The 13,712-nt window shown below is 44.6% G+C and overlaps 1 protein-coding gene across 1 annotated transcript in view; it reads left to right on the plus strand.

Annotated features, from left to right (window-relative positions):
- Positions 1-7,636: 7,636 nt before the first annotated feature.
- The window catches only part of LOC131203977 (maestro heat-like repeat-containing protein family member 7), a 29,938-nt gene continuing 23,862 nt past the window's right edge, over positions 7,637-13,712 (plus strand). The window contains exons 1-5 of the mRNA XM_058194732.1: positions 7,637-7,676; positions 8,216-8,365; positions 9,651-9,770; positions 10,331-10,410; positions 13,405-13,596. Of these exons, the coding sequence (XP_058050715.1) occupies positions 8,303-8,365; positions 9,651-9,770; positions 10,331-10,410; positions 13,405-13,596 (455 nt within the window). The 5' untranslated portion in view covers positions 7,637-7,676; positions 8,216-8,302. The remainder of the gene's footprint in view (positions 7,677-8,215; positions 8,366-9,650; positions 9,771-10,330; positions 10,411-13,404; positions 13,597-13,712) is intronic.

Below are 13,712 nucleotides of genomic sequence, written 5' to 3' on the forward strand. Positions count from 1 at the left end.
GGTTCTTTTGAGATCTAGCAGGTTGAGGGACACCATCACACTGGGTCATTCCACAGGTGACCCCTAGCTTTGCTTCCCATGATATCACGAATGTTATCAAGGGGAACCTCCATATCCCATCCCTGTTTTCTTGGGAAGTAAGAGGCCCCTTGGGTTATGACATCAGCTGTCCCCCATGAGAACATAATGCTGTGATGTCAAGGCCCTGGGACAGAGATATAAAGGTAAAAGGGATGAGAGGGGAGCTGTGGAGAGTTGAGGAGAGGAGAGTGGAGGATAGTTGAGTTGATTTATATTGAGCGGAGAAGAGTAGAACATAACGGAGTGGAGGAGATAAGAACAGAGCGGAGCTAAGAGCAGAGCGGAATAGAGGAGATAATAGCAGAGCATAGCAAAGTGGAGTGGGAGATATAAAAGCGGAGAAAGCAAAGCGGAGTGGAGGAGATAAAAGCAGAGTAGACCAAAGTGAAGTGGAGTAGAGGAGATAAAAGTGGAGCAGAGCAGAGCGGAGCTAAGAGCAGAGCAAAGCAGAGTGAAGCAGAGAGAAGTGAAGTGGAGGTGATAAAAAGCGGAGCAAAGCGGAGTGGAGGAGATTAAAGCAGAGCAGAGCAGAGCAGAGCAGAGTGGAGGATATAAAAGTGGAGCAGAGCAGAGTGGAGGGTAAACAGGCGGAGCAGAGCTGAGTGGAGGATAAAAAAGCGAAGCAGAGCTGAGTGGAGGAGATAAAAGTGGAGAAGAGCAAAGAGGATTAGAGGAGATAAGAACGGAGAAAAGCGAGGCGGAGTCGAGATAAGAGCAGAGCAATTGTGGGTGAGATAAAAGCAGAGCCAAGCAAAGCGGAAAAGATAAAAGTGAAAGAGAGCGAATTTGATTGGAGGAGATAAAAGCAGAGTGAAGCAGATTGGAGGAGATAAAAGCAGAGGAGAGCAAAGCGGATTGGAGGTGATAGGAGTGGCAAAAAGCAAAGTGGAGTCGAGATAAAAGCGGAGCTGAACGAAGCAGATAGGAAGAGATAAGAGCAGAGAAAAGCAAAGAAGAGTCGAGATTAAAGTGCAGCAGAACAAAGTGGAGTGGAGGAGATAAAAGCAGAGCAGAGTCAAGAGGATTGGAGGAGATAAGAGTGGCAAAAAGCGAATTGGAGTCAAGATAAAAGCAGAGCTGAGCAAAGCAGATAAGAGAAGATAAAAGCGAAGCAGAGGGAAGCGAAGTGGAGGTGATAAAAGCGGAGCAAAGTGGAGTGGAGGAGATAAAAGTGTAGCACACCGAAGTGGAGTGGAGGAGATAAAAGCGAAGCAGAGCCAAGAGGATTGGTGGAGATTAAAGTGGAGAAAAGCAAAGCGGTGGAGAGGAAAGTGGAGCAGAGCAAAGCAGAGTGGAAGAGATAAAAGTGAAGCAGAGAGAAGTGAAGTGGAGGTGATAAAAGTGAAGAAGAGCAGAGTGGAGGAAATAAAAGCAGAGCAGATCAGAGTAGAGCTAAGACCAGAGTAGAGCTAAGACCAGAGCAGAGCGGAGCGGAGGAGATAAAAGTGGAGCAGAGCAAAGCTGAGTAAAGAAGATAAAATCTGAGTGAAGCAGAGTGGAGGAGATACAATCGGATCAGAACAAAGCGGAGTAGAGGAATTAAAAGCACAGGAGAGCAAAGCGGAGTGGAGGAGATAAAACTTGTGCAGAGCAAAGTGGAGTGGAGGTGATAAGAACGGAGAAAAGCGAGGCAGAGCAGTGGAGATAAAAGCCAAGCAAAACAAAGCCGAGTGGAGGGGATAATAGCTGAGCAGAGCAAGTTTAAGTGGAGGAGATAAAAGTGGAGCAGAGTGAAAGATAAGAGTGGAGCAGAACGAATTTGAAACGAGTGAAGAGTAGACCCTTGCAAACTTTGGAATATTAGTATATCAGGTAAAGTTGCACCTTCATTCTGCAGGATGGGATGGGATGGGATGGGATGGGATGGGATGGGATGGGATGGGATGGGATGGGATGGGATGGGATGGGATGGGATGGGATGGAATAGAATAGAATAGAATAGAATAGAATAGAATAGAATAGAATAGAATAGAATAGAATAGAATAGAATAGAATAGAATTCTTTATTGGCCAGGTGTAATTGGACACACAAGGAATTTGTCTCTGCTGCATAAGCTTACAGTGTACATGCAAACAATAAAGTGATAGGTCATAGTTCATAAATCATAGTTACAATCGTTAATCATAAGATACAAACAACAATTTATAAATCATAAGATACCTAGGTTGTTGGCTATTCCTGCCGGCTTAGTATTATCTGCAAATTAGATTAGTTCCCCTTCTATTCCATGTAGATAAAAACCCATTAAAGATTACTTGTTGAGTATGGTTTGTTAGACAGTTACAAATTTAGCTGATGCTGATGCTATCTATCCCACTTGTTTCTAGCTTACCAGGAAGTAGGTTGTGGTCTACTTTGTCAAATGCCTTGCTGAAGTCTAAGTATAGTATGTCCACAGCATTTCGCTGGTCTACTAATTTAGTCACTTTGTCAAAGAATGAAATAAGATGGCTTTGTCCTGATCTGTTTTTAACAAACCCACGCTGGCTTTTAGCTATAACTTTATTTATTTCTAGATATTGGCACCTCTATTTTGATTGTCTTTTCAAGTATTTTCCCATGTATTGATGTTAGGCTGATCGGTCTGTAATTTCCTGGGTCCCAACCCCCCCACTTTTTGGGGAGATGGGAACCAAATCACTCTTTTCCAATCCTCTGGTAGTTCCCCAGTGCTCCAAGATTTTTGAAAGATATGGTACAATGGTTCTGAGATAACATCTGCCAGTTCCTTCAAAACTCTGGGATGTAATCCTTCAGGTCCTGATGGTTTATATTCCTCAAAATCAGATAGGTGTTCTCTCTCTCTCTCTCTCTCTTTCGTTGCTTACTTTAACTTTTATTTCTAGCCTGTCTTTTACAGTTACGTTTTTGGTAGGTTGGGCTATAGTTTCTTTTTGGGTGAAGACCAATGCAAAGAAGGAGTTAAGCAGCTCTGCTTTCTCTCTGCTGCCTTCAACTTCCTTGCTGTCTTCTCTCTTTAGTGGACTTTTACTTTGGTTGCTGTGCCAAACAAGACAGTTGTAGAGGTGCAAATGAGAGATTCCATAATTCCTCTGTAGAACTGGCTCAGCAGTTCCTTGGGCAATCTGAGCTTTCTGAGTTGACTCAGGAAGAACATGTGATAAATAGATAGATAGGAGATAGATAGATAGACAGACAGACAGACAGATAGATAGATAGATGATAGATAGAGAAGGAAATAGATAAATGATGTAGACAGACAGATAGATAGGTAGATGATAGATAGATGATAGATAGATAGATAGATGATAGATAGATAGATAGATGATAGATAGATAGATAGATAGATAGATAGATAGATAGATAGATAGATAGATAGATAGATAGATAGATAGATAGATGATACAGATAGGCAAAGAGATAGAAAGACAGACAGACGGAAAAACCATGGACCCCTCCTTTCAACCCTTAGTTACAAACCTTCTCCTTTATGGACAGGATCTCCTTCCAGTTTCAGCATAAGATGGATCATTCGTTGAGAAAGCTGCGCTTTCTGAAGAAGAAGGAGAGCAAGCAGATCACCAATAATGACCCACGGCCTTGGGACAACCAAGAAGCCCACTTCTCTGGCTCCCACCCATCCAGTTCCTCAGTCACTCAGAGAGCCACGCAGGTCTTGCCTCTGCTTTTGAAATCTTCCCCAGCTCCAACGGAGGTCAAGAAGAAGGTTCAGCCTTCAGTACTGGTGCTGCCTGATTTCACCCAGCGAACAACTTTCAGGACCCCTCCGAGGGCTCCTCAGGGGGAGATCAAGCCTGGCCTGAAAGAGCCCCCTCCCTTGCCAAGGGGCTTTCCCGAGAGGGAAAGGGCTCCGATGAGAAAAGGCTCTACAGATGCTGGCCGGCCTTTATATCCAGGTATAGATGCTACAGGGCTGGGCTATCTATGGAACCAGCCTTGTCCTATCACATCAGCCCATCCCACACAATCAATCAATCAATCAACAGAGCCAGAAAAGACCTTGGAGGTCTTCCAGTCCAACCTCCTGCTCAAGCAGGAGATGCTATACAATCCCAGACAAATGGCTATGCAATCTCTTCTTAAAAGCCTCCAGTGATGAAGCCCCCATGATTTCTGGTGGCAAGCTGTTCCATTGATTGATTGTCCTCACTGTTAGAAAGTTTCTCCTGAATTCCAGTTTGCTTGTCTCCTTGAGTAGCTTCCATCCATTGTTTCTCTTCCTGCCTTCTGGTGCTTTGGGAAATAAGTTGACTCCCTCCTCTTTGTGGCAACCCCTCAAATACTGGAAGACTGCTCTCTTGTCACATAGTCTTTTCTCTAGACTAGCCAAATCCAAATCCTGCAACCGTCCTTCCTTCGGCAGAGGAGTTATGGTGCAGACTCCATCAGTCAAAAGGTTTCGACTGGTGGGTCTAGGAAGAGGGTCTTCTCTACCACTGCCACTGTAAAAGGGAACATCTTGCCCTCAGAGGGGAGGAAAGACCTCCTCCCTCTTAGCCTTTTTCAAAGACTATAAATAAATTATAAAATTACAACACTGTGAAATTTCAAAGCAATAGAAAATTCCTATTCCATATATAAGATGGTTGTCTAAAAACATGAAGATCAGGAACTCGAGACTTATGACACATTTGACCCCTCCCTCTGGCTCAGCCTGGTGATCCACCATACACACCTTGTGTCTCTCTGCTTTGAGAAGGCTTGTCCCATCGAATTGCCCATCAATCTCAGTCTGTCTCTTTTTCTCAGAACTCTCCGATGAATGCTTTCGACATTTATGGGAGAGAAAGAAGCCACTAAGAGGGAGACCAGTCAAAGAACTCCTGGACTTGATGGATGAGAGAGAAATGTTGGAGACCATCTTGGACAATCTTCGTCCTTTCCAGGTAAGCAGCTTGATTTATGTTGCGGTTTGCCCAGAGGACCATCGTGGAGAGGTTGCAGAAGCTCGGCCTACCTCAGTGGCCGGTAGACAAAAGTAGACAAATCACATTTGTCTACTTTTATCCCAAAAGTAGACAAATGTGATTATCAAGAATTTGCTGAACTCTGTGGCCCTTGATGGAAGGATCATGGAATGACCATAGAATGATCACCTCAACCATTTCGGACTCCACCTCAACATCAAGACAACTGGGTACTTAGAGACTGTCACCACCCCTGGAATGCTTCAAATCAATGGAGAAAACCTGAAGAAGGTGGACAATTTTTGGTATCTGGGATCCCACCTTCAAAGCAATGGTGACATCAGTGGGGAGGTGTGAGCAAAGGTGAATGCAGCCAGGATGCGTTGGCAAGAGCTGTGTTACTGGACAGATGAATGCCAACCCATCTGAAATCTAAGATCTACAAAACAACCATCCACCCTGTTACACTGTATGGCACTGAATGCTGGGCGGCAACAACAAGGATCGAAAGCTATTGGCGTGACATGGAAATGCAAAGGATCCATTGGATATCAGACACCTCCCTTCTCGACCACATCACAAATGACACCATTCAAATAATTTCTGCTTATTTGAAAGACTATACACAAGAAAAATATATTTTAGAATGGAAAATGTGGATTGATTCTATTCAAAATAAGTATCAGATAAAAAAATATCGAATAGCATATGAGTAAATTTAGGAAATATTTTGTATTAGAGATATCTTTGAAAGAGAGGGGAATTGAGAGTGTGATTATGTGTGGAGTGACTAGAGATTATAATTTAAGATTTATTTTGGACTATGATTGTTAGTTTTGATACCCTGCATTTTGTTCGGGGAAGTCGGGGTGAGTGGGGGGTAAGGGGGAGGGGAACTGGGGGAGGGATGAGGGTAGAGGATGGAGTGATGGTTTAATGTACAGGGATTATTGAAGATGTATAAATATAATTAATGTAGGGTCGGGTCTGCCCAGGTACCATTTTAGAATGGTGGGGAGGAAGAAAGGAAGAGAGTAGGAGATAGGAAAGAGGAGAAGACGGGTAGAAGAGGAAGAGAGTAGGAGATAGGAAAGAGGAGAAGACGGGTAGAAGAGGGAGAAGAGGAAGGAAGAGGGTAGAAGAGGGAGGAGGAAGGTGTAGGGCGGGGGGGAGGAGAGGATGCAGATAAGAGAAGGGGAGGAAGGTCTGGAAAGTAGAAGAAGGTAGAAGAGGGAAGAGAGTTAAAAGGAGGGGGTGGTGACTGGGCAAGCCCGACTAATTGTATATAACTGTACATTGGATGAGTTGTTGGATATGAATGTAAAAATAAAACTTTTTTATTAAAAAAAATAAAACTGTTCCTTCCTTTGCTCCTTCACTTTCTCACAACTTCATTTTTGTTGTTCTTGTTGTTGTTGTCAAAGCAGATTCCTTCAGACCAAAAACTGCCCAGGAAGAAAACAACTAGATTGCCCCCCATTCAGCAAAGCACATCTCACTTGTCATCTCAAGACAAGGTAAATATGCTGAGGTTTTACACTTTTAGGGCCGCAATTGTCTTAGATGCAATGTCAGAAGAAGACAGCTTGCTGTGGCCGACTCACCGATGCCCACAAGCTATGGCAGACTCGCCATGAGTTAATTCAGCAATATCCTTCTTTCCAATAATGTTAAAAATCATTTTAACGTTTGTCATTCACATTTCATTTGGACCCTCCTATGGGAATGGGGGTTTAAAGTAGCTTTTTAAGAAGAAGAATGGCAATTCTTGACTTATTAGATTTATATGTTGCCCAATCAGGTCACCCGGAACCACTTTCCCTGTGCTTGACCGCAGGGAGTCCATTTTTGATTATAATTTATCCAATATTTCCTTTTCCTGGCCAATTGGTGGAGCTCCCTAGGACTCACAGACTCTTTTTCCCACCTTCAGATTATGCTGTATAAATACTACGGGGTGAAGCTGCAAAAATCAAGGCAGAAAGAGTTGGTTAGGGAGCAGCTCAGAAAACTGCTAAGTTTTTCACTGCAGGAGGAAAAAGACAGAGAGGTGAGTGGGAGTGGGATGCCTGCGGGGGCTGAGACTTCTATCTTTGTGGGGTCCTTAGTGCTCTCTGAGCTTGGATGTTTTCTTGCAGACGTTTAGTGACCCAACTAGGTCATGTCATCAGTGCTAGAAGGGAACAGATTTTGCAGAGTGGAGGTGAAGGGAGGAGGAGGAGGAGGAGGAGGAGAATTGTGGGGTCTTTGGTGCTCTCTTAACTTGATTGTTTTCTTGTAGATGTTTCATTACTCAAGTAGGTAACATCATCAGTGCTAGAAGATAATGGGGGTTACAGGGAAGAGGAGGAGGAGGAGGTGGAGGAGGAGGAGGACTGTGGGGCCCTTGGTGGTCTCTGTGCTTGGTTGTTTTGTTGCAGACATTTCATTAGCCAGCTAGGTAATTTCATCAGTGCTAGATGGGCCTGGGATTTGCAGAGAGGAGGAGGAGCAAGAAGAGGTGCAGAAGGGAAGGAGAAAGCAGAAGATAAAGAAAAAGGAAATGTGCACATGTCCTAATTCACAAACATTGCTTTGCTTAGGGAATCTCAGAAAGCATAAACATCGTTGCCTATTGTCACCTGCCACAAATTTTAGAGGTCCTGGAGGAGGCTGGTCACTTCCGTCAGCCAAAGTCACCTTCTGAACTTAAAGCCCCGACTGAGGTAAGACCAGGGATGGTGTTGCAAGGTCTGAGACTCAGTACAGAAGGAGACTGGGGGATTCTGGGAAGGAAAGTCCAACGTGGTTAGAAGGACTTATGCACCAGGCTGTCTGGACTTCTCAGATTGGTCATAGATCTCAAAGACCTGAGATGTAGGTGGTGCTGGAAATTCTCCATCTCCATCTCCTGGAGAACTATTTTATAAGGCTAGAGAAGATGATGAGTAGCCCCAACAAACATCTCAAATAGTCCAAAGGTGCTTTTTCAAAAGGCCTGGATTTTGCTTTTCCTGAAGACATTTTGCTTCTCATCCAAAAAGCTTCTTCTGTATTGATCAAAATCAGAACTGAAGAAGCTTCTTGGATGAGAAGTGAAACCTCTTCAAGGAAAAACAAAGTCCAGTTTCCTTTGGAAAAAGCACCTTTGGGACAACCATGACTTGGGTGACTAAGAAGCTCCATCAGTTTCCATCCATTGCTTCTTCTCTTGTCTCCTGGCGCCTTGGGAAATAGTTTAACCGTCTCGTCTTTGTACTGACAGGACTTACAGACTCTCTCTGAAAGATGGATTCGGACAACGTTAATATTGTGTTATGGCCAAGCAGTCCTCGGAGCCCAAGCAAACGAGATGGTGCCTCTCCTGGACAACATTGTCTCTGAAATTCTTGGGCAGTATGGCACCATGAACAAGGTGGGCTGGTTTCCACCCTATACTTCTCTTAATGCTGAGTTTAATTACAAGAACCATTATAATCTGGAGTCCTTAGCTTGGTTGCTTTCTTACAGACATTTCATGACCCAACTAGCATGTTGTGGGAGAGGGGAAGAAGGAGGAGGAGGAGGAGGAGGAGGAGGATCTATGGTCATGCTACATTTATTATACTCAAGGCAGTGCATGTGCCTTATACTCTTTCTTCCTTTCCATCCAACAACTCTGTGATATTGTGTGAGTCAACTCACCCAGCTGGTCTCATGCCTAAGGCGGAACTAGAACTCATCATCTCCTGGTGATTGGCCCAAAGTCTCTCAGCTGGCTTTCATCCTAAGGCGGGACTAGAACTCACAGTCTCCTAGTGATTGGATGAAAGACAGTTGGCCTTTGTGCCTTAGGACTAGGACTCACCATTTCCTGGTGATTGGCCCAAAGTCTCTCAGCTGGCTTTCATCCTAAGGTGGGACTAGAACTCACAGTCTCTTAGTGATTGGATGAAAGACAGTTGGCCTTTGTGCCTAAGGCAGGACTAGAACTCAAAGTCTCCTGGTGATTGGCCCAAAGTCTCTCAGCTGGTTTTCATCCTAAAGTGGGATTAGAACTCACTGTCTTTCTTTCTTTCACTTTCTGCCTCTCTGCTTTTATTTTGACAAGTCCGATTTATTTATCTTGTTTGTTTTAACGTATAAATCCAATACTTAAAACAAATTATTTGAAGAAAAGGTGGGGTTATAGTTCCAGCATCTTCATATGCCTTCTTAATATCACACCTTTTGTTTTGAGGATACAATTTTCAACTTAATTTTCTTTTTAAACTAATATTTACTTTTTAAATTTCCAACATGTTTTTTCATGATAATTGCACACCGCTGTAAAAAATTGTTCTAAAATGTTTTCCTCTTGAATTTTTCTTTTCGGGGGTAGGAGTGGGGTCAAGCTTAAGCAATAAATCTTCTCACCCAGACAACACACCGTTCACCATTTCTCTTCTCACAAACAATGGTTTCTGGCTTCATGGGAGAGGTTTTTGACTCCCGCTGCTCCTAGACTTCGGATGGGGGGGGGTGTTCCAAGTCAGGAATGGGAGATGTGGCTCCCCTCAACCTGCAAGGTGGTCCCCCTTTGCTTCACTACCCCTACAGGGTGGCTATGGCTTCGAATGAAGCCCCCGACAGGGAGAGCTAGAATTTCAACCAGAAGTCCTTCCTATTGGTGTTTCTGACTCCCCCACTCCCCACCCCGCATTCCCACTTGTGTTTCCCAGGACGAAGGGCTGAAGACTGCGTTCATGAGGTCAATTATCATGATCACGAAAGCTGTTGCCTACAGCAAGAGGCAAGACATCTATTTACCACGTAAACAGGAATTGGTCATGAACATCATTGTAAGTGGGGAGAGGGAGGGGAGGCGGGTGCTCGTGCGGCTATTTATTTTTAAAAGTGAATTGGAATCAAACTGAATACCAATCAATTGAGTCCAAAATATTTCTGTTGCTAAGTGGGACATTTGTTAAGTGAATTCTGCTTATTGTATGACCTGTCTTGCCACCGTTATTAGATGAATCATTTTCATTAAATTATTCACACGGTGGTTAAGTGAATCTGGCTTCCCAATTTTATATAGGTCATAAAGAGGCCACAGTTGCCCTTCCCTGACTTAAATCATGGTCACGGGACACTGCAAACTATCATAAATGCAAACTGGTTGCCTAGTGACCAAAGTATGGTCACATGTTTGCTGAGGAAGGGACGCCTCTCGGAACTTTGCATCTGGGTCATAAGTAGCCCTGAGAGATCCATCATAAGTTTAAATGGTGGCTAAGCGACCAGTTGTAAGTTGTGGACTTCCTGTGCAACCAGAAAAAGCATAGGGATGGGAATAGGGGCAGCTGGATGGTGACCATATCTCAGGAGCTTTCTTAGGTGTATTTCCTTCTCCTTTCAGGAAGCCATTGAAGAGCATCCCGCAAGAGCCCTGTCTGTCGTCATTCTCCATAAAGCAATCGTCACCATCACCTGCATGAGGTATGTACCTGATCTGCCCTCATCTTCTCACCAGCTCGGTAGGAACTTGGAATTTATTTATTTATTTATTGTTCACATTTTTATACCGCCCTTCTCCGAAGACTCAGTTTGACCCAGTGATGAAATTTCCATGCCAAGTCCCCATGCTCTAAAGCAGGGGTGTGAAATTCAATTTCATTGAGGGCCGCATCAAGGCTGTGGCTGACCTCGGGAGTGGGCAGGCAGGGGTTGCCGAATGAGTGGATCTGGCTGACTGGGTAGGTGTGGACAACTGGATGGGCGTGGCCAGATTGACGCCATTCGCCAAACTGCTGGCATGTTTCCTCTTCGCATTGAGTAGACTGGTCGGAAGCCATGCTGGCCCGATCTTTCCTCTTTGCATTGGGTAGACCAGGATGGCTCCATGGGCCAGATCTGACCACATCGTGGGCTGCATCCATCCCAGGGGCCTTGAGTTTGATATCCCTGCTGTAGAGCATGCATTGAGTTAGCAGGTCAGCCCCAGAATTTGGAAGGGTGAAGAATTTGCATGCTGGCAATCTGGGCAGTTCAGATCTGGGAAAGGAGGTGAGCATGCTTGTTTAGATGTGTGGGGTCCTTGGTTTTCTTTCAGCAGGGTGGTTTTCTTGCAGACATTTCATGACCCAACTAGGAAACATCATCAGGGCTAGAAGGAAGCAGGGTTTGCTCTCACTTGAAATTCAAATTCATGGCTTGCCTTGTCAGTGTTGGTGGGAGTGTTTCTGGTGATCTGGTCTAGTAGATTAGATAGATGATGGATGAGAGAGAAAGAGAAAGAGAAAGAGAGAGAAGGAGAGAGAGAGGGAGAGACAGAGTGGGAGAGGGAGAGAGGGAGAGAGATCCTGTATCCAGGTTTGGTCATCACGATATAAAAAAGATGTTGAGACTCTAGAAAGAGTTTAGAGAAGATCAACCAAGATGATGAAGGAATTGGAGGTTCAAACAGTTGATGAACATCTGTTGTTGCAGACATAATAGCTGAGTTCTGAAATTTGAGGGACTCTCACAGAGAGGAGGGGGTCAACCTCCTCTCCAAAGTACCTGAGAGCAAGCTAAGAAATGGTGTGTGGAAGCTTATCAAAGAGAGATCCAGAAGAAACTTCCTGACACCAAGAACAATCAATCAGTGGAATGGTTTTCCTCTAGAAGTTTGTGGGGCTCCATCACTTGAGGTTTTCAAGAAAAGAGTGGACAACCATATGACTGGGATGGTTTAAAGACCATCAAGCAAGGGTTGGAGTAGAATGTCCCTTTTAACCCAATGAGCCTGTGATCTTCTCACCAGCTCGGTAGGAACTTGGAATTTATTTATTGTTCACATTTTTATACCGCCCTTCTCCGAAGACTCAGTTTGACCCAGTGATGAAATTTCCATGCCAAGTCCCCATGCTCTAAAGCAGGGGTGTGAAATTCAATTTCATTGAGGGCCGCATCAAGGCTGTGGCTGACCTCGGGAGTGGGCAGGCAGGGGTTGCCGAATGAGTGGATCTGGCTGACTGGGTAGGTGTGGACAACTGGATGGGCGTGGCCAGATTGACGCCATTCGCCAAACTGCTGGCATGTTTCCTCTTCGCATTGAGTAGACTGGTCGGAAGCCATGCTGGCCCGATCTTTCCTCTTTGCATTGGGTAGACCAGGATGGCTCCACGGGCCAGATCCGACCACATCGTGGGCTGCATCCATCCCAGGGGCCTTGAGTTTGATATCCCTGCTGTAGAGCATGCATTGAGTTAGCAGGTCAGCCCCAGAATTTGGAAGGGTGAAGAATTTGCATGCTGGCAATCTGGGCAGTTCAGATCTAGGAAAGGAGGTGAGCATGCTTGTTTAGATGTGTGGGGTCCTTGGTTTTCTTTCAGCAGGGTGGTTTTCTTGCAGACATTTCATGACCCAACTAGGAAACATCATCAGGGCTAGAAGGAAGCAGGGTTTGCTCTCACTTGAAATTCAAATTCATGGCTCGCCTTGTCAGTGTTGGTGGGAGTGTTTCTGGTGATCTGGTCTAGTAGATTAGATAGATGATGGATGAGAGAAAGAGAAAGAGAAAGAGAAAGAGAAAGAGAAAGAGAAAGAGAAAGAGAGAGAAGGAGAGAGAGAGGGAGAGACGGAGTGGGAGAGGGAGAGACGGAGTGGGAGAGGGAGGGGAGGCGGGTGCTCGTGGGGCTATTTATTTTTAAAAGTGAATTGGAATCAAACTGAATACCAATCAATTGAGTCCAAAATATTTCTGTTGCTAAGTGGGACATTTGTTAAGTGAATTCTGCTTATTGTATGACCTGTCTTGCCACCGTTATTAGATGAATCATTTTCATTAAATTATTCACACGGTGGTTAAGTGAATTCTGCTTATTGTATGACCTGTCTTGCCACCGTTATTAGATGAATCATTTTCATTAAATTATTCACACGGTGGTTAAGTGAATTCTGCTTATTGTATGACCTGTCTTGCCACCGTTATTAGATGAATCATTTTCATTAAATTATTCACACGGTGGTTAAGTGAATCTGGCTTCCCAATTTTATATAGGTCATAAAGAGGCCACAGTTGCCCTTCCCTGACTTAAATCATGGTCACGGGACACTGCAAACTATCATAAATGCAAACTGGTTGCCTAGTGACCAAAGTATGGTCACATGTTTGCTGAGGAACTTTGCATCTGGGTCATAAGTAGCCCTGGAGAGATCCATCATAAGTTTAAATGGTGGCTAAGCGACCAGTTGTAAGTTGTGGACTTCCTGTGCAACCAGAAAAAGCATAGGGATGGGAATAGGGGCAGCTGGATGGTGACCATATCTCAGGAGCTTTCTTAGGTGTATTTCCTTCTCCTTTCAGGAAGCCATTGAAGAGCATCCCGCAAGAGCCCTGTCTGTCGTCATTCTCCATAAAGCAATCGTCACCATCACCTGCATGAGGTATGTACCTGATCTGCCCTCATCTTCTCACCTCATCCCTCCTCTTTTCTTGTCTTTCATTAGCCGTATGAAGCCTCCCTTGAACTCGGAGATGAGGGCAAAAGTGGCAAGTAAAAGCATCGAGAAGGTGTTTTCCTTGCCACCTTTGAAGATGACCACACTGCAAGCAAGCAGCCCAGCCCAATCAACTCAAACTCAGGTGAGCAGTCCAGATGGAGCAAAGCCATATGAGATCCACCTGGAAACAAGGATGTGGTAAACGTGATTCAAGATCTCCTGAAAAACTCTGGATCCATCCATCCATCCATCCATCCATCGAGCCCAATGGCATTTTGGCCTGTCCGTTCATCTTTGGTCTTGAAAGTATGCAT

This window comes from Ahaetulla prasina, chromosome 9 (assembly GCF_028640845.1).
Source record: "Ahaetulla prasina isolate Xishuangbanna chromosome 9, ASM2864084v1, whole genome shotgun sequence".
NCBI lineage: Eukaryota > Metazoa > Chordata > Lepidosauria > Squamata > Colubridae > Ahaetulla > Ahaetulla prasina.